Raw genomic sequence first — 21016 nt, 5'->3', positions numbered from 1 at the left:
GACGTTGTCCCAGAAACGTCCATGGGGACTAATTCTGGCCCGTGTGAAAGGTCCCCAAGAGTGTGGTTTATAAAAAAAAAAAAAATCTAAAAACAGATATGTGAATATAGATTGTGAGCCCAATGGGGACAAAAGCTAATAGGAAGTGATGAAAGTGCTACATAATATGCATGGACTATGTAAAGAGGATAATTATTAGAAATGCAGGAAAGTAAGGTGTAGAAGAAAAAAAAAGGGAGGGATTAAGTCCCTATAAAAGGACTTGAACATGGGACTGTTTGATCACTTATACCATGTACTGCAATAATTCAGTGCTACAGTATTTGATATTTCTGTCGGCATTCTATTAGGATGATCCTGTGGGCTGCCCTGATAGGTAGGCTTACATGTCAGACAACTGAAGGTCACCTCACAATCTAATCTTCAGGGGGCCGTTTAGGACCACTGAACAGCAATCGGGGCATTTAAAATGGTTAACAATCACAATCTGCATAAGTGCTGATTGTGGGTGTCATCTGTCAAAGACAGCCAGCACCTGCTATATATGGAGCAGGATTGGCTCCTGCTCCAGCTCCATAGAAACTCCAAATCCAGAGGCTGTTCATACCCTTTCACCCCAATGGCCATGTAAGTGCTTGTATAGGCAGGGCATCAATTCTCTATATTAACATGGATGACCAAAAGATACCTTTACACAAAACGACTGTTAGGTGCATAAGTGCCCGACCGTCATCCCGTGCTTTCACACAGAAGCGAGTCATTCTGTGGCTGGAGGCACCAGAGATCTCTTCCTGCCACCCGCCTGCACTTACTGCAAATAGGCAATTCATAGATGAACGACTGCCCGTTCACACAGGTCGTTAGTCACTTGGTTTTAGGAGAGTTAGTAACCAGATGACGCCGACAAGTGAGCGATCTCTCACACGCAGTGGTCGTGTGTGCACAGGAGAACCATTGCCGGAATCTGTTTCCACTGAAGAGGTACCTTTAGGCCTCACGCCCACAGCCAGCTCGGATTAAGATAGTGAAAACTCGCAGTGGAATCAGACCTGGTGCCCCCCAAAGACCCTATACTCACCAGTCTGACTCCGCCATGAGTGTCTCGCCCAGTGCGCCGGCCTGTGCCGCAGATTCCCGCAGTACCCACAGCGTGGAATGGACAGCTTCCATTGACTGCAATGGAAGCAGTCCATACAATTTTCCGCACAAATTAAAACATGTTGCGATTGTCCCCTGCAAGCCCTTATGCAGCATGTTACATTAAACAATAGAAAATGAATATATATTTAGTTATGATGGTACACAAACAGCATTTTAGTCAGGTCTAGCCCATTTATTGTATATGAGGGGGTGTGGTTCGAGTATGCAATTTGATAAAAGGGTTTTGGTTCCCACGCTGGTTGGGCAACAGTGCAGAGAAGCGCGAAGCCATTAGAAAGGAGCGAAGCCGATAGGCTAGAGGCCATCAGGTCGCGCATGGTGGAGTTTCCCTGAAGAGTGCTGACTAATACTCCAAGTGCCGTCTGTGTCCAAACACAAGTGTTGTGTGCCCAGGGAGTAAGCCAGTGCCATGTGGCCAGATTGCCAAACTCAGGCCCCCAGTTCCATTAGGCAACACATTTTACATATGCAATCGTCCCTTTATTATAGTATTGCATAGTACTTTTTAAAAATTTTTCCTTCCCATTAAACACAATCAAAATGTTATGGGGCAGTTTTTCCCCACAAATACTTGAAGTAACACTGCATGGCTCGATAAAATACTAAAATATGTACAAAAGTCATAACTAGAAATGCAAATAAACAAGAGCAAACACTGTAGAGTTCCAGCCTCAGTTGGTGCATCCTTGTGTATATATACATAGGAGGTCGTCTTGTACGAAATATCTACTACTACTAATTGGGAAATACTTGGACATCCTTGTGACAGAAACCATGGACTGTCTTGTTTTCACTCAGCAGCTTATCAATGGGTGCATTCACACAGGCATATGCATATTTCAGTCTGTGACCACAGAGTATTCACGGGCCGAACCACGATGTTGCCTTGCGTTTTTTCGGCAGTCTATTTCCTCACACACCAAAAAAAAACTAAATTCTGCTGATTTTGGATGTAAATTGGCATATTTACACACGCCCATCGATTTCAATGGGCTATTACAGTGCATAATACGGACCAAGATAGCACATGCTGCTTTTTCTTCACGCAACCCAAAGTTACATGAAGAATATGCACTGTGATTGAACCCATTGAAATCAATGGACTGTAGTTGCTGATTACCTATGCTCTTGTGAATAAGCCCTAACCCTAATCCACAAGGGGTAGGTGGAAGAGGTCTAAGGAATATGGCACTTAGCTACATGAGCTTTGGTCAGTTCCTTAAGGTTTTAAGTCTTATGAGGTTGCTTAATAGGAATGATCTTCTTAGAGGTAGAAGGAATCATAAATTGTCTGAAGAATCACTCCTGTGGAGTTTTACAAGTGCATCAATTGACTATTCCTAAAACACATTGTGGAAAAGTCTTCATTAGGTGTATATAACAAACACTTTGGGAATAGTACCGGTGTGCTCCGTCTCCATGTTGTCGACTAAGGTCATCTCGTCTTCATTTTGGATGGGTTCGGTAGAAACTGGAGCCATACAATGTAGATGTTGCTGTAGACTTTTAAGACTTATGTCCATGTTATTAAAGGCATGAAGCATGAAGACGCCCAAGATGATGATCAAGAATGCACAAACTGCCCCTACGCCATCAGATGGAGACATAGATACCCATTCCTTAAAGAGGATGAGAGACGTAGTGATAACCACAGTGGTGAAGAAGACATAGTAGATGGGGAAGACCAAGGAAGTATTAAACACGTCCAGTGATTTGTTGAGGTAGTTCACCTGCGTAACCACCGAGACTATCAAAATGGGGATAAGGATCCATGGAAGAGGATGTTTAACAACTGGTAGACCTATGATAAGACCCTTCACAGCAATGCCCAAGCCTTTCACGGAAGACACAGTGAAAGCACCCAGCAGGGAACATATTGCTAGGAAGACAAGGATGTTTTGGTGGCCATAGCGAGGAGAGAGGATGAAGATCAGGACCAAACAGCAGATGAGCAGCAAACTGATGTAGACAATGAAACCTGTTGGTTAAAAGAAGCTATGGATTAGCATCATGAAAGCAAACCGGTAACAAGACCATTTACAAAAGTCTTATATGGGCAAAATAGTTCTTTATAGATACCTTCTAGTAAGCTCATAAGCATAGTTCCTTCAATTAAAAAGTTCAACCATTTACAGACCTAACGTTTTTAACTCAAGTAGCTGGCCAAAAGTCAAAAAGATGATCCTGCACAAGGAGTCTACTAAAAAGTTACATGTGCCTGTGCTGCATGGGCTTACAATAAGAGCATAGAACAAGCCAATGAGGGTGCCAACCAAGGTTGGGTTATAGTGAGGGCAAAAATCCCAGCTTCTCCATCATCATCCTCAGGATGATTCATAGCAAGTAAGACTGATATTGGCTTTGAGACCATGGACCTGAGCACCATTACTTCTACATTGTATAATGTTATTTAGGCAGCATAATTCATAGTAGCACACCAAGTCCTCTTTATACATTGGTATACATAACTGTCAGATGTGGTTCTGTACAATAGGTCCCAAACAGTCTCCTACATGAGCCCCTTTCTAAGTTAAGGTTCTGTTCACATCTACGTCAGAGGTTCCATTAGACTCCAATGGACACAATAGCAGAACCTGACAAAATCCATTATACGTCATTGGGGTCTGTTGTACGATTGAGTCAGCATGGTCGTTTTCCATTATAAGTTGAAACCACATTACAGATGTGAACCGTGCCCTAAGAATACATTAGTCTATTGCCACTTTGTCCAGTTTGAATGCTCCCTGTACCTGGGTCCTTAAGCTTGGAAGTCATCTCTTCTACCGTAGTCACTTCTTGTTCTTCTGGGGAGTGTATTATAAGAACAGTGCTTCCCAATACACTGAGCGCACACCCCAACTTCCCCAAGAGGTTCAGCCTTTCACCCAATAGATAGGATGACATCACAGCACTATAGAAGAAAAAGTATATCACAGCACTAAATATATATATATTATATACACATATACTTTTTGGAAGTAGGCAAAAAAGTTAATCTCACACATGCTACCTGCAAACGGCAAAAACTTTTTTGGCTCACCAGTTCTGAAGATGTGCATTGCCTATGATTAGGACTAATAAAATAGATCTCACACTATTAAGCAAACACCGTGAAGAAAAATTGGGAATAATGACAGCGTCATGGTTTGGGCAAAATGACATTCGAAGGGATTGTCTAACTTCCAGCTCTTTTGATGTATGGCGCTGTCCAATTATTATAGCAAAACAGAAGTGGGACAACCCCAGCTAGAAGTTGGGTAAGCACATTCACTGAGTGACTCAAATTGACAGTTAGTTGTATATACTTCTACATAGATGGACATTACCTTATTAAGACACTGAGGCCTCCAAGTGGTGTGACAATGGTGGCTGGAGCAAAAGCATATGCAGCAAAGTTGGCAGCTTCTCCACCTCCCACTGCAAGGGCAAAAAAAATAAGGCACATTATCCAATTATTGCATATATTTAACACCCTTCCCTTGCAATATCACTCATAACCAACAGGGATAATCAGATTTGAGTAGAATGGGTAAAGAGAATAGGTCAGGCCCAAAAACCACTAAACAGATGTAGATGCACTTAAATGCCATGTAGTTTTAGGACTCTTACATGACCTTTCCTTCTTTTTTTTAATCCAATATACAAGTGCCAGATATTTTGGATTGGACACTAAGTGCAATGCTCTTCGCTCAATGCCCTTTTGTTAGAATTTGTGCAGAGTTGCCAACTGTCCTGAAATTCCTGTAGAGTCCATAAAATAGGAATCTTTTTTGCTAGTGTATGTAAAAAAAAAAAATAAAAAAAAAAAAATTGATGCATCCATTAATTTTTATTTTTGAGACTGGTGGTACTTGAGCAGGTCATTGTGGTAGTATTTTACAGATCACATTAAATACTGGTAATGAGTTCATATCAGTATGACATATAAACATGTATCACTTTTACCATATTAATTATGGTTTTCCAATGTGTCCATAAAAACGTTGCTAATCTGTGATTTTTGGCAAAGTTGCCCAGGGGAAAAAAAAAATTAATTAGGATGGCAACCATGAATTTATGGAAAAAAACCCAGCAGCTGCTCTGCAGAAGAACTAAAGCATTACACAGTATCAACTGAGACCAATGGGTTGTCTTTGCAACGCATGACCATTATGGGTCTTCCAGAGGGAGACTCACCCATTGCTCTTTTCTGGTCAAGTATTAACTCAGAAATTCCTAATAGAGTTTTAAAAGTGGCTTCCCACTTTAAACTTACTTGTAAGGAGTCCAGCCCACCACAACCAGTCTTTCAAGTAGCCATGTCCACCAGCACCTGGAATAAAGGCAAAAATATAGGATACAAGCCAAGATTGCTCTGTTCCAATGAAATTTGACAGATGACGAAAAATAAAATTTGACAGATGACGAAAAATAAATGAATAAAAAAGGCCCCCCACAATGCTGCTAAGACGCCAGTGTTCATAGGGTGCATTGTAGGTATGGCCTCTCCCACCCCACTGAAAGATTTTGCATTTTAAGACCTTTTTCCTGAGAACAAACAAAAATGTAGGGGGGGGGGGCTAAAACGTGGGTAGTTCTTGATAAACTTGACATTCACCATGTATATCATTCTTCTCTGTACATTTGCACAGCTTATGTAGAAGCAAAATCAGGGATACATTGAAGGGGTTGTCCCGAGAAAGCAAGTGGGGGTAAGCACTTCTGTATGGCCATATTAATGCACTTTGTAATATACATCGTGCATTAATTATGAGCCATACAGAAGTTATTCACTTACCTGCTCCGTTGCTGGCGTCCCCGTCTCCATGGTGCCATCTAATTTCAGCGTCTAATCTCCCGATTAGAAGCGCTTGCGCAGAAGGGTCTTCTCCCTTCTCTTGGGTCTTGGCACGAGCGGAGTTCTGGCTCCGCCCCCTTCTACGCGTCATCGCGTAGCTCCGCCCCATCACGTGTGCCGATTCCAGCCAGTCAGGAGGCTGGAATCGGCAATGGACCGCACAGAGCCCATGTTGCACCATGGGAGAAGACCCGCGGTGCATCGTGGGTGAAGATCCCGGCTGCCATCTTGGTAAGGTAAGTAAGAAGTCGCCGCAGAGCGGGGATTCGGGTAAGTACTAAACGTTTTGTTTTTTTTAACACATGCATTGGGTTTGTCTCGCGCCAAATGGGGGGGCCTATTGAAAAAAAAAAAAACAACCCGTTTCAGCGCGGGACAACCCCTTTAACTAAAAAAAACACAAAAAAAAACGGGGTGAAGAACAGAAGTGCACTCCTGTGTTTTAGAAGGTCCTTCATCAGGCTACAATAAGGAAGAGTCTATGAGGTCATGTCCATTAGTGGCATGCACTTGTGCAACTATAGGGGATTTGGTTGCTCCCAGACCCAGGAGCCTTAGGGGGCCCATAAGGCCACTCTTCTCTATATAGGGAGCCCAGTACTATGAATAAAGCATTATAGTTGGGGCCCCCATTACAGGTTTTGCATTGGGGCCCAGGAGCTTCAAGTTACGCCTCTGCGTTAACAAGTTAAGAGAAGTTGGGGGCGGCCATAGAGACACAGGTCTGCAATAGGAGCTGTAGACACAAAATAATAGATCTTTAAAGAAAGATAAAATAGTTTGTTACAAAAGTGGACATTCTTCATCATGCATCTTATTTCCTACAGTACCTGAAGTCACACTTCCCTCAACCAACCCAAGTCCATCAATGACTGCACACGCTGCACCCCACTTCCCATACCTGCACGAGTATGTCCTTGCTCTGACAAATGAAGAAGACCTTTCTTTTTCAAGATAACACTGCTCCCAATAAGAATGCTGGACAACACCGCTAGTGCCAATCCAATGAGGAACTCATGGTTGGCTGATGGTGTAGAGGACCAACTTGTATCCAAGGTCAGGTTCTGGTAAACTGAGACTGGCAACTCAACATCTGCTAAAATCTGGCAGATCACCTGGCGTGAGGGGCAGGTTAGTGTGACCAATGTTCCTGTAAAGAAAGCGTCAATTATATATTAGTATGTGGTGCTGTGTATATTCTGAATACAATCAAAGGGTCACAGAACATGAAGCCTGTGCTGTATCCATATCCTGCACTGGTTTAGTGCAATTATTAAATGTTCAGAAAAATGTGCCCCCTAGATCACCATTTTATCATTCATATCATTAGTTCCAAGAAGATCCAGAAAGACTTACATACAGAGGAGTGAATGGTAATAGCAGGTTTAAAGGCCCTTTACATAAAAGCTTCATTGTCAGTTAGCCTTACCTGCCATAATACGAGGATCATTTTCCTCTATTCAGAAGGTCCCATTAAGGCATTTTGTGATGGCAAATCATTTCCCAACTCTGGAGATCATCCTCAACACCTACCAGAGCCTGATGGGTTGAGTCTTTAAAAGGGGTGGTCCCATCTCAGTCAAACAGCCGATATGGGACCACCACTGACTACAAGGTCACCAGGATGACCAAAACAGCTAAACTACGCTGGTTCCATAACTCCTATAAAAGTCAATGGGAGTTAAGCAACTAGTGCAAATCCTTGTGACTTCTATGGAACTAAGTGTCGTACAAGGTGCTGTATCCCAAGCACTGCATTTATGGTGGCTGGGAGCCCCAACTCATGATAGATGCTGGTCCCATGGCATATCGTGTGGAGATGGGAATACCCCTTTAAAATCATATCATGTGAATGGAGGAATTGGTGGTCGTGGACCATCCAAAAAATTCAAGTGCCTTCTTGATCTACAATTTTTGGCTATATTTGACAATGCTCCATAGGTTTTTTCAGTTTAGCTCGTGAGTGATAGAATGGCTGCCTCGACTTGTTTGCATCATGCTTTTTCACCACTCCTTACCTTCTGTTCTTGCTTGCAATCCTTCCCTCCTTCACCCAACCTGTTCTTATGATCTATTGTCATTCCTCAACTAGAGACATGTCCTTTTCAGAGCTTACACCCATATAGTGTAGGTTTTGGTTTTTTTAAACATATTGCTTTTCGCAATCGCGTTGACGACTACTTATTGTTTTTAAGTGACCCTGTGACACTGGACAAACCGCTTCTTTGACTACCTGATGCATTATTTTGCATCAGGCCCTTTAAAGATACTATATGCCGATTCGATTGACCAGTTAGAGCAGCACGTAGGGACGTAAACCATCGCTGTATACTAATGCGTGCATCAGGTGGTCAGAGAAGCGGTTCAGCCATCTTTGTCTAGGACAGATGGGTCACTATGAGAATACACTAGCAATTCAGAATAGTTTCATTTAAACAAAAGGCTAGAACTGCTGTGACATCCCATGGGTTTGTTCTGTGTTTAGTGCCAGGAAACATTAACTATCAGTTTTTAGAAAAAAAAAACAAAACAAATTAAATGGGTTATTGAACATGAAAGCATTGTTTCTCCAGGTCTGCCCATTGTACAAGATGTTCAGTGATAGGGGATTCCTCCAGGTTAATGTAGTCATTTAGGATAAAGGGATTTGCAAAGAAGTAAAAACAATAGAGTTGTAAAACCGAGCAAATACCAGGTCAGACACATAAAAGGCTGCAGCCCCCTATGGAGGTGAAGCGTTGTAATCTGTAAAGCATTCTGGGATGCAGCACAGAGGATCACACCCCTGGAAAAAAAAAAAAAAAAAAAGTTTTAGGCCCCCTGTCCACGATTCGCCGCGGGAGCCGCTGGCTGGGAGCAGGAGCCGGCAGACGGTTCTCCGCAGGTCAGCCTAACTGACAGGCTATCCGTGGAGAATTGGGGCAATTCGCAGCATGCTGCGAATTGCCAGCTGCGAGCGGAGAATAACAGTGATTCTCTGCCCGTGGACACGGGGCCAGCGCTATCCATAGCAACACTGGTGAAATCACTGCCGTGGACAGGGGGTCTTACTTGCTTAGGGAATTGCGTTTTCCCATGTTTTTGTTTGCATGCACACAGGCGGAAATTCCGCGGCAGGATTTCCCGCAGAATTTCCGCCCGTGCCTGCTGCCATAGGATTGCACGCATGCACACAATCCTATGCACACAGCCGCGATTTGTCCGCATGAAAATGCACACGGAAAACAAATCGCGACAGAATGTCAGTAGAGACCCACTCTGCGCATGTTCTGTCTGGGCGGCAGCCGACACATCAGAGAAGGGGAGACACCGGGAGCGGGTGAACCGACCCAGCCATCTGCAGGTGGCCTATACAGCATTTTTTACGCACGCTGTCATGCACTGACTTTTTTTTTTTTTTTTTTTTTTTTAACACCGCTTCTTCTCATGTCTTCTAGGAACATGCATGAAAAACACCATGTAATTGCACTGGGTTCCGAATGCACCTATAAAAGCCAACAGGGCTGTACGTGTGCAATTTGCATTTTTAAGAAATTTTTCACAAGAGTGAGTGAAATAATGAAAAATCAATGTACTGCCATTCACCGCTTACTATGTCCACGTAATAAAAGTCTGTGTGCCCAGCCTATATGAGGTGGGGAAAAACAGCAGGATTTCCCGCAGAATTTCCGCCCGTGCCCGCCAGAATAGGATTGCATTAGATAACGCAATCCTAGGCAGACGGACGCGATTTGTCCACATGAAAACACACGCGGAAAACAAATCGCGGCGTGTTCTATTTCGGTGCGGGTTTCGCAGAGGCCTGCACAGAAAGGTCAGTGGTGATGGGCCGACTTCTCTCTGCGCATGCGCCCGTTGGGCAGCAGCCGGCACACAGCGCAAAGAGGAGACGCCGGGAGCAGGTGAGCCGCAGGTCTCTGCAGGGGCACGGGACCGTATCCCGCTGCGAAAATTCTCACAGCGGGATCCAACCCAGCCGTCTGCAGGCGGCCTTACCAGCTGTTCCGGACACTCAGTAAGATAACACACCCAGCTCTCGGACCCTGAGAGGTCTGAGAGCTCACTAGAACGTCATATAAGTTTGTTAGCCATTAAAAAAAAAGTATCATATCTACAAGATTGCTTGATTTATCTTAGGCCAAATGCACAAGCGCGTTGAACGCTGCCATAAGATTGCATTGGTTTACGCAAACTAATGCAGACAGCCGCGGTTTTGATCACGGAAAACTCACTCGAGTTAAAATTTTAAAAAATCACGGCATGTCCTATATCAGTGCGAGCCTCGCATTGCTACGTCATCGCTGACGCAAAGGCTCTGCAGCGTGCATGTGCGCCAGCCAGCACATCTGCAGAGCAAAGATGCCAGACAGGTAAGCCGGAGGTCACTGCATGGGCACAGGGTCGCATCCCGCTGCGAGAATCTCACAGGTGGAGTCCGACCCAGCCGTTTGCATTCAGCCTTAGACCCCCTGTCCACGGCCGTGACGGAATATCGCTAGCGATATTCCGTCGTGGGGGAAGAGCTGTCAGGTCTCCACGCTGAGCCTATGTGACAGATAGGCCCACCGCGGAGAATTGCGGCATGCCGCGATTTAAATCCCACGAGCGGAGAATCGCTATGATTCTCCACTCGTGGACATCGGGGCTGCGCTTTCCATAGTAAGCCTATGGAAAGCAATTACTGCGTTACCCACGGCCGAATTATCGCAGTGGGTAACGCAATAAACTATTGCCCATGGACAGGCAGCCTTAGGCTGGCTGTCCACAGGCGAGTTGCCATTGCAAGATCAGCAGTGACAAGTCGCCCACGGACCACGCATGACACACTTTCCATAGGCTAACACGCTACCAAAAACTTTTTTCGCTTTACCTAATGTCAAAACACACACAGGGCTGGCTTGCTCCCTTTTGTGTGGATGTGAAAAAAACAGATGACACATGGGATTTAAAACAAACAACAACCAGGGAAACACGGATCATTTTTTGCAGACACAGATCTTTAACACAAGTGTGCACCCAGCCTTGCTTGGGGCATCACATCACTAGGAAAACTAATCTACTTTTTGCCATTTACTAGTATAATACCGCACCCCACCCTAGATTCACACAAGCACTCCACATGAGGATAGTTTGTGTCTGTCAGTTGTACAACTAAATATTAGTACAGTTCTAGGTAAAAAGACTTCACTCTATTAGCCAAAGTCCTAGAAACTCCCCAGGTTCAATGTGGGCATACAAAGCTGTCAGCACCTGTTGATTCCCCAATATGCACAAAAAGTCCCCAATGTAAAGTCTGACAAGGTCTTCCTATAGAGGGTCTGTGGCTCTACTCACCATTGGCACAGTTGTGGTTGGCTGAAGCTGCCATGTAGTAGAAGATCCCAGATCCCAGGAGCTCAGAGCCAGACTGTGACTAGTTTCTCTCAGCTGATATGAGGAGTGGGATGGTGATCAGCCTCTGCTGGCAGCCTTCCCTTAAAGGGGTTGTCCCGAGGCAGCAAGTGGGTCTGTACACTTCTGCATGGCCATAATAATGCACTTTGTAATGTACATTGTGCATTAATTATGAGCCATGCAGAAGTTATAAAAAGTTTTATACTTACCTGTTCCGTTGCTGGCGTCCTCGTCTCCATGGTGCCGACTAATTTTCGCCCTCCGATGGCCAAATTAGCCGCGCTTGCGCAGTCCGGGTCTTCTGCAGTCTTCTATGGGGCTCCGTGTAGCTCCGTGTAGCTCCGCCCCGTCACGTGCCGATTCCAGCCAATCAGGAGGCTGGAATCGGCAGTGGACCGCACAGAAGAGCTGCGGTCCACGGAGGAAGAGGCCATCTTCAGCGGTGAGTAGAGAAGTCACCGGAGCGCGGGGATTCAGGTAAGCGCTCCGGTGAGCTTTCTTTACCTCCCTGCATCGGGGTTGTCTCGCGCCGAACGGGGGGGGGGTTGAAAAAAAAAAAAACCCGTTTCGGCGCGGGACAACCCCTTTAAATAATTTGCACACACCTCCAGCACTTTCTTCCCTTCCCTCTTGTGTCCTGCACCATTCTCAGGTACAGTCTTCACTGCCAGCTATGTGTATATTGTACCCTGCATAGGCTAAGTGCTTGGGGTTTCCATTGCTGGGTATATAAAGTGAATGCTTATGAATATTGTGGACAGCTATGCATATTACATGTATCGGAATCTCTGCGCTTGTTTATAATGTACTTTATTATCACTGTGAAAAGGAATAAAATATTTGTAAAAGAAAGTCAATGAACCTTATTAAAACAAGTGTTGTGCTAATAATGAGATCCACCCACTAGGTTTGTACCTAGTAGCCTCTTTGCCTTGGCTTGGGTATTTCGATATAGAGGTAGGGCAACCAGCTATACTTTTGCCCTGGATGAAGAAAATCTACAGCGCTGGGTGCACTAGTAGGTAATTTGAATGCTACAATGTGTTGGCACATGCCAATTGGGATCAACGATCGCTCACGTAGATGTCGTCATTTTTTAAAATTGTATTGCAGAAATAGCAATTAGGCTATGCTTGCACCGGAACGGATTTGTATTGCGGATCCGCAGCAAATATGGTTCATAGCATGGTATGAAATCGATTCTTCCTGTACACTTGCGTAAAGCAATTGCGGTTTCTGTGAGCAGATGTAAAACCGCAGCATGCTCTCTGTTCGTGCGGCGTGTGCACGGATGGCTTGCTTTGAAGTCAATGGAAGCAGCCTAACCCGCGACCCGTCCGCAATTGGCTTTGCGGATAGGTCTTGGATTCCGTGTCCTCGCCTAGTGACGGCGCAGGAAAAATATACATTTAAAGAAAAAAATCTGCACTGCGCATGTCTGACGGCGGCTCACCGGGTTCATCCGCAGTACAGATGAAAAGAGAAAAGGGATGTGCGGATGATGCGGAAGGAATAGGGCTCACGCTGCGTAGTACACAGATAGAGCATGCTGCAATCTATTTCTCGTGCGTATCGATACGCAGTTTCCATCTGCTGGTTTGCATGGATCAATGAAAGTCCACTGACTTTCATTCGCTGCGCATCACATGGCTGCACAGCGTTCAAAACGTGTGAGAGTGGCCTAAGACTAATTTCACGTGGGTGAGTGCGATATCGGGCTGTGAAACTCGGACCGATATCGCGCTCACCATTGTGCAATTTTCATGGATGGGAGGTGTTTTTGTATCAAAAACGTCTCGCATCACTTCGGGGAAGTAGCGATCCTGCGGCACGGCTGACAGCTGCGACAGAGGATCGTGGAGTGTTTCCCATTGTTTTTAATTGGAAACCTCATGTTGCATCACACTCGCGTGCACCTAGGATGTGGTGTGATGCTTCGCCGGCCCCGTTGAAAACAGTAGGCAATGCAATGATAGGACATGCTGCAAAGGAGTTTGATTCAAAAGAATGGCGTTCATATTCGTGCAAGATTTGTACGTCTCGTGCAATTTTCTTGCCCGTGTGAAACTGGATACTATACGGCACGTACTGGAATTGGCAGCAGTTTTGCGCTGTGCAGAAAAATCAGCACCAAAATCCAAATCTAATAGCACAGGGGTGTTGAGGTGGATTTAAAAATGAGTAGAGATGAGCAAACTTATTCGGTTCGGGTGTTTTTGCACTTGAGCACCGCATTTTCCGAGTAACTGACTACTCAGACTAAAAGATCTGGTGGGAGGGTGACGGCGTGGTGGAGCGGGGGGTAGCAGTGGGGAACAGGGAGAGCTCTCTCTCTTTCCACCCACCCCCCCCCCACTCCCCTCTGCAGCTCCCCGCTAACCCCCGGCGCCCCCCGAATCTTTTCGTCCGAGTAGTCAGTTACTCGGAAAATGCGGTGCTCGAGTGCAAAAACACCCGAACCGAGTAAGTTCGCTCATCTCTAAAAATGAGTTAATTCCATGCCAAGCTTAGTAAATTTCTCCGAGTTTTATTGCTTCTAGAGGAATATTTGGTCCAATATTCGGCATCCTGCGGAACCTGCTGCAAAAAATACTGATAGATTTTTGTATTAAAAAAAACACAACGCCCATTAGAATGGGTCACAACCGTATGTGTGATACAGATTAGAGATGAGCGAGCATACTCGCTAAGGGCAATTACTCGAGCGAGCATTGTCCTTAGCGAGTACCTGCCCGCTCGGAAGAAAAGATTCGGGTGCCAGCGGGGGGCGGGGAGCGGCGGGGGAGAGCGGGGGGGGAACGGAGGGGAGATCTCTCTCTCCCTCTCTCCTCCCCCCTGCAACTCACCGCTTACCCGCGCCGGCACCCAAATCTTTTCTTCCGAGCAGGCAGGTACTCGCTAAGGACAATACTCGCTCGAGTAATTGGCCTTAGCGAGTTTACTCGCTCATCTCTAATACAGATCCCAAATATAATTGTATGCATGAGTGCTTAGGGTTAATATGACGAGGGTGAGGTTGGAAGTCATACCTGCGTGGGTATCCAGAAGATCAAAGATAGTAGCAGCATCAGGTGGTGAGGTAAAATAAAATCAACTTTTATTCCTCCATAATGTAAAATACAGGCAACGTTTCGACTGTAAGGAGTCTTTCTCAAGCTTATGGAGGAATAAAAGTTGATTTTATTTTAACTCCCCACCTGATGCTGCTACTATCTTTGATCTTCTGGATACTACACGGGGACTGGACGTTCATGGTCCCATGAGTAGCTTTGCATTAACGAAATACCTCTGCATTAACTTGCATCCCTTGGAGTGCTGCGTGCCATCTACCTTGGAAATACCTGCGTGGGTAATCATATATATATTTATTCCTTTTCATGGATCAGGAGGGAGGCCCATGTGACTCGGTACACCTACTGGTAAATTACTTGTCTATCCACATCCAGACAAGTTTAGCGAGTATTTCAGGTGTCACTACATGCCTGAGATCTGAGATCACTTCCCTTCCCCATGTGATAAGGAATGCAGATAGGATGCAGTCTCTTCTGTAGTAACTGTAGGATCTTTGGTCTATCACAGATGATCTGGAGCATACACAGAGCAGGCAGCATAACAAAGGCCACCGGGTACAGCTCTTTGCTCTAACCCCTTATCCAGGGTGTATATAGTGTTGAGCGGGTCCTAAAACAAGGATTGAAATAAGGCCTCTAACTAGTGCTGGTACCCCTAAACACCAAGTATAGGACTTACTAGCCCCCATCTTCTTTCACTCATGCCTTTATCAAAGGGGTAATACGAAGATCTAAAATTATCCCCTAAGCTGTGGATAGGGTATAACTTTAGGATCAGTGGGTGTCTGACTGGTGGGACCTCCACTGATCTCAAACACAGGGGTTCCGAAAGAGTTCCCGCATGAATGGAGCAGATGTACCAGACCGTCGGGATCCCTATTCTTGGGATCAGTGTGGACTCTCACCGAACCTAAAGTTATTCTGTTTTCTATGGATATGGAATTACTTCAGATCTTGTTACGACTCCTGTAATTCCTTGCTCTCTTGTTTGTTGACATTGTAAGACCGATCCCAAAAACGGGGTCCCGACAGTCCTGATGACAGTGCCAGAGATTGCCGAACGCTCATACTTGGCAAAATCCAGTGCTGTCATTGAAATTGTATGTGCAACCTCAGCTCCATTCATTTGGGGAACATCAGAACTCCTGTTCTTGGAATCAGTGTGACTCCTACTGGTCAGACCCCCACCTATCATAAAGTTATCCCCTATTTTTCTCTTCTTTATGTACTTAAACAATGTATTTTTCCTTTCCTCCTGCTGTGTCTATGGTGTGTGAAGGATCCTTCTCACTCCCCCCTTTTCTTTGGCTAGTTTCAGTATGGTGGCCGTACTAAGAGCTATGATTATCAGGAAAGATCCGAGGCATACAACGTTTGGTTCAGTTGATAGACAAGGATACTGATTGCAGGTTATTAGCAGCATCAGGAATTTATCACTGTCGTCACGTTACTTAATTACCTGATTCTGTTCAGTTGTAACAAGTGGTTTGTTAAATGATTGATATTTGCAATAGCAATAATTGTAAGGCTGCATTCACACGAACGTATATCGGCTCGGTTTTCACGCCGAGCCGATATACGTCGTCCTCGTGTGCAGGGGGGGGGGGAGGATGGAAGAGCCAGGGGCAGGAACTGAGCTCCCGCCCCCTCTCTGTCTCCTCTCCGCCCCTCTGCACTATTTGCAATAGGGAGAGGCAGGATGGGGCAGGGCTAATTCTAGAAACTTGGCCCGGCCCCACCTCCTTTCATTGCAAATAGTGCAGAGGGGCGGAGAGGAGGCAGAGAGGGGGCGGGAGCTCAGTTCCTGCTCCTGGCTCTTCCATCCCCCCCCCCGCACACGAGGACAATGTATATCGGCTCAGCGTGAAAACCGAGCCGATATACGTTCGTGTGAATGCACCCTAAGGCTGGGTTCACACGGGGCGGATTTGCTGCGGACATTCTCTCCGGAATTTCGCCGTGGCAAATCCGCCTGCCGCCGCTAATCCCGGGATTAACCAGCCATGTGGATAAAATTTCTCAGAAATCTCGTTCACACGGGACGGCGAAAGACGGCAGAAACCAGCGCTGCGGCGCGGATTTCTCGGCCGCAGCATGTTCATTTTTTTCTTCTGCTGCGGCTGCGCTCTCCTCTATGGGAAGAGCGTGTGGCCAGGCCGCTTCAAAACCCGTGGCTAAGTGCTGCGGGTTTTGAAGCAGCAGATTCCCAGTGGCAATCTCGCGTTTTTTTGCTGCGGCCAAACTGCGAGATTTCCGCCCGGAATCCGCCCAGTGAGAACCCAGCCTAAATGTTTAGTTTCAGTTTTGTAAAAACTAAAATGCTTCAATAATTGATTAAGCATCAAGTTATCCCCTATTCTGTGGATAGGGTATAACTTTAGATCATGGTACAACCCTTTTAATTCCCTGAACCCTTTTTGTTGACATTGTAAGACCTGTGTATAAAAAAATCTTTTCAAAGGTAAGGATTAACTATTAACCCCTTCCCAACCTCAGGAGCAGCGGTTGCTGGTGGTGTAATACAGCCGACACCCGCCTGCAATGGATGCCCCCCTCATTTTAACTCCATTGATGCGGAGGACAATAACGACCGCAATATCTAAGCGGTTCGACAGGGGAGGAAGCTTCCACTGTCACCCCATTGCCCTCTATGATGTGAATGCAGGGTGCTTATGGGTTGCCATGGTGACTGGGGCATAACTCTGGTCCCCATGGCTGCCATATTTGTCCTCTGTTAGACCCTGCCAGAGGCAGGGTGTAATAGGATATTGCTGACAGAACTATACACTACAGTGAATGAAAACCAGAAAGCAATCCAAACTGCCCAATTTTTTTTTTCCATTCTTCCCAACTTTTTTAAGTTACTCAATACGTTACGTTACATTGTACCAATAAAAAATACAACTCATTATGAAAAAGAAAAAGGTTCCTGGAAGGCAGGGATGAGAAAAACAAAAAATTGTTGCCAAAAATGGCTTTGATGCGAAGGGATTAATATAAGGTACTCAACCAACCTGGGCTGAGACCCCTCTCTCCTCGTACCCTAAAGCAGCCACATTAGTTTGCCTTAATTATATGTATGCCCTTTCCAATATGTACTTCTGCATACCAGCTTCAGGGCTTAAACACATGGGCGTGTGACGGGTGTGAAAATCATGGCTGCAAAATTGGGGAAAACAAAACCATTGATTTCAATGGTTTAGTTTTCACTATCAGGATTCTCGCACGTTAAGGTGCATTCACACGAGCGCATAAACGGCGCGTTTTTGCGCCCAATCGTATATACGTGACCATCTGAGGCGTTGGTTTTGAATGTATTCGTTCGCACGGGTGATTTTTACGGCGCGTAAAAACGGCAACCCAAAAAAAAACGGAACATACGCGACCGAAATACGCGCCAACGCATATTCGATGGCCCAAAAGATAGTTTGCAAAGTAGGAACAAACGATAATACGCTTTCTAGCTCTGGTCATGATCGCCGAAAAACGTTCTTTACGGCGATTAAACGCTGCGCACGTGCGAACGTAAATACGCCTACACTCGTGTGAACGCACCCTAAATAGTATGTTTGACAAAAGATAGGACTTGCTCTATCTTTCTCACACATAGTTTTTCTTCCTGCTTTTTTTCTTAAAACTCGCTTGCAATAGCGAGGAGTTTGAGCAGTCAAAAAAACCCCCCGGGTCCATGCACTAATATGCTGCATAGGGTGAGCGTATAAACGTACGCACCTAGGGATGAGCGAGCATTGCCCTTAGCGAGTACCTGCCCGCTCGGGAGCAAAGATTCGGCTGCCGGCGGGGGAAAGCGGGGAGGAACGGATGGGAGATCTCTCTCCCTCTCCCCCCCCCCCCCTCATGGCCGCAACTCATCTGTCACCCACGCCGGCACCCGAACCTTTTCTTACGATCGAGCAATTGTCCTTAGCGAGTATGCTCGCTCATCTCTAAATGCATCCGTCCATTTAAGCCCTCAGTGCTATTTTACTAAACTGCCTCCTCCAACCATCCGTTGTCACGTGTGCATGTTTATAGAAAGGGTTTTCAGATGAAGATCATTGACCTTTTTTGGTGAGAACTTCCTATTTCTAAGCACAGTAATGCGTATGAGCAGCGTCTTTGGCCCCTTTTGCTTGTATGAGCAGCGTCTTTGGCCCCTTTTGTTTGTATGAGCAGCGTCTTTGGCCCCTTTTGTTCGTCAGTTGCTTCACTCCTTCTTCTTGCATTTATTTAGTAATTAGTCCTTTATTCATTGAAATGTTTAACTGTACAATTGTTGTGTTGGAAAGCAATTAATTGTCTCAGTCCTCACAATGGCAATGTGACAATAGGTGACAGTTCACAAGGTCTACAGACAATGGATTCCTTGACCACTTTGATCATCCTTCCTACCTACTAAGTGATTTACACACTCAAAGATGTTGTGTACATAGACAAGTGACACTTCTCTCACCCAACTAGCTCCAATGTCCCTGCAGTACAGAAGAATGCATGTGAAGGGGACTTCATAAAGCCTCGGGAAATCCGTTTCAATATAAACATGCAGATTTTTGCCGAAAATTTCAGAATTTTTCCATTGGAAAGTATCTGCTGCCTGTGCCATTGGTGTAAGGAATTAAAAGTCTGTGAGCTTGAAAACACTGTCCAAACTGCAGGCAGCATGTTATAGAGTAGAAGGAGCTGAGCAGATTGATATATAGTTTTATGAGGAACGATTCGGTATAACTTGTGTTTTATTCATTCATATCTCTGCACACCCTGAGCTGAACAGTCCAAGGGGCGGAGCTATCAGTGATTGGCAGCTCTCTGTGTATGACTGTACATACAGGTGAGCTACCAATCACTGATAGCTCCGCCCCTTGGACTGTTCAGCTCAGGATGTGCAGAGATATGAATGAATAAAACACAAGTTATACCGAATCGTTCCTCATAAAACTATATATCAATCTGCTCAGCTCCTTCTACTCTATAACATGCTGTCTGCAGTTTGGACAGTGTGTTTAAGCCTACAGATTTTCTTTAAGGCTTTATATGCTTTCAATGGATGTCAGGCAAATGCTGGAAACAACAAGCAGGTATCATCTCTCAGGGAAAAGTTGGGAGGTCTCCATAAACATACAAGACTTTTCCTTTACTGCTGAAATTGACCGTTTTGGATGACTCTAGTCTAATGTGTATGGGGGGCCTTACATATTGCTCATGTGTAAAGGATGAGTGAGTGGGGTCCTCCAGAGGCAGAGCCACTCTTTGCAGTAGCTCCTCACTTTAGCTAATAGATTGGGTTCCCAAGTAGAGGGATACCTCTCTGTATTTAATGCATATGACGTGCATTAGGGCCAATTCACATGGGTCTGTGTTGTGTCTGTATTATTTACAGACGTAATACGACTGCCTGTATGCTGAATCTGCTCTTCCTTGCTGTTACCCTTAAACCAAAAACACACAAAACCCCGAAATTGGGTCAAGTGGGATAGGCCACAGCTCCCATAGCCTACAATGGGCATATTACGAGTATAATATGTGCCAAACTAGGAAATGACGCAGTTGTGAGTAGTCCAATGTAAATCAATGGGATTTTAGCACTGCATATTACACACGTAAAACATGTCTCCTTAAGGGCCTCTTCATACAGGAGTATTTGTGTATGTTTTTACATTCACAATACACACAGAATTGAACCCATTCATGTCAATAGGTTGATCTACGCTTCCTGATTTAGCGCGTGTGTTTTGCACGCTCACAAAGAAATAGAACCCGCTCTATTTTCCTGCATATTTGCGCACCAAAGGGGTGCACAATACGCTGGAACTCATAAAGCTAAATTGCCATTTATATCTGGGCATGTAGGTCCACCATTCGCTACTGAACATGTCCTGTGAGCGTACAAAGCCTTGTACATAGTGTAAAAACGTATACACCTAATTGTCAATGTTCAGCCAACGAACATGCGAACGCTTATCCGTTGGCTGATCTTTTCAATGAACATAAAACTGCTTGCTGATCAGCTGCACATCTCCCCATGTGAACAGAGAGGTATATATTAGGATCATTTGTCCCCATAGCACTGATTCTTGGCCAGTGTAAAACAAAGGCAAATGTTCGATTTACATCGAGTCAAGAATCGGCCCACGTAAAAGGACCCTTATTGTGAAACTGTGCAACATTATAAAAGGGAGTTTTCTAGGCTATTTCTACTGATGGCCTATCCTTGGGATAGGTTATGAATAGCTAATGCAATGGGGATCCTGGCTGATCAGTCGTGTAGGTACCCGCTGTAAGCACCACAGTGTACAGAGCGGAAGCTGGTAGCTCTAACCGCTGTCTAGTGGCTGCTGCCGGTAATTGCAGGCGCAGCACTCATTGATTTTAATGGGAGCTTTGTCTGCAATTACTAGTGCCAGCCACTACATAGCGGTCAGAGCTCTGTACTACCACTCCATACCCTGTGTTCTGCCAGGGATAGTGAGCACCCAACCAGCTGATCAACCAGGTTTACAAGCAGCAGACCCCAGACAATCAACTACTGCTGACTAGAGATGAGCGAGTATACTCG

The 21016-nt window shown here is 45.3% G+C and overlaps 1 protein-coding gene across 1 annotated transcript; it reads right to left on the bottom strand.

The window, feature by feature from the left end:
• Window positions 1–1619: 1619 nt before the first annotated feature.
• On the bottom strand, window positions 1620–11472 carry NIPAL4 (NIPA like domain containing 4). Its single transcript, XM_066590473.1, has 6 exons — window positions 11333–11472; window positions 6900–7148; window positions 5417–5473; window positions 4488–4578; window positions 3912–4072; window positions 1620–3139 (listed from the first exon to the last, which is right to left on the bottom strand). The coding sequence occupies exons 1-6, from the start codon at window positions 11364–11366 to the stop codon at window positions 2529–2531; spliced, it is 1203 nt and encodes a 400-aa protein (XP_066446570.1). The 5' UTR covers window positions 11367–11472; the 3' UTR covers window positions 1620–2528.
• Between the last annotated feature and the right edge of the window lie 9544 nt (window positions 11473–21016).

This window comes from Eleutherodactylus coqui, chromosome 2 (assembly GCF_035609145.1).
Source record: "Eleutherodactylus coqui strain aEleCoq1 chromosome 2, aEleCoq1.hap1, whole genome shotgun sequence".
NCBI lineage: Eukaryota > Metazoa > Chordata > Amphibia > Anura > Eleutherodactylidae > Eleutherodactylus > Eleutherodactylus coqui.
The sequence above is the reverse complement of the archived record's forward strand: the minus strand, read 5'-3'. Positions and strand labels throughout refer to the sequence as shown.

Excerpts from the sequence above, each read along its gene's own strand:
- NIPAL4 (XM_066590473.1), bottom strand. The coding sequence starts at position 11,366 with ATGGCAGCTTCAGCCAACCACAACTGTGCCAATG. Across the intron at positions 4,579-5,416 it reads GTGGGCTGGACTCCTTACAA|TGGGAGGTGGAGAAGCTGCC; the intron begins GTAAGTTTAAAG and ends TTGCCCTTGCAG. Across the intron at positions 3,140-3,911 it reads TTCCAAGCTTAAGGACCCAG|GTTTCATTGTCTACATCAGT; the intron begins GTACAGGGAGCA and ends TTTAACCAACAG.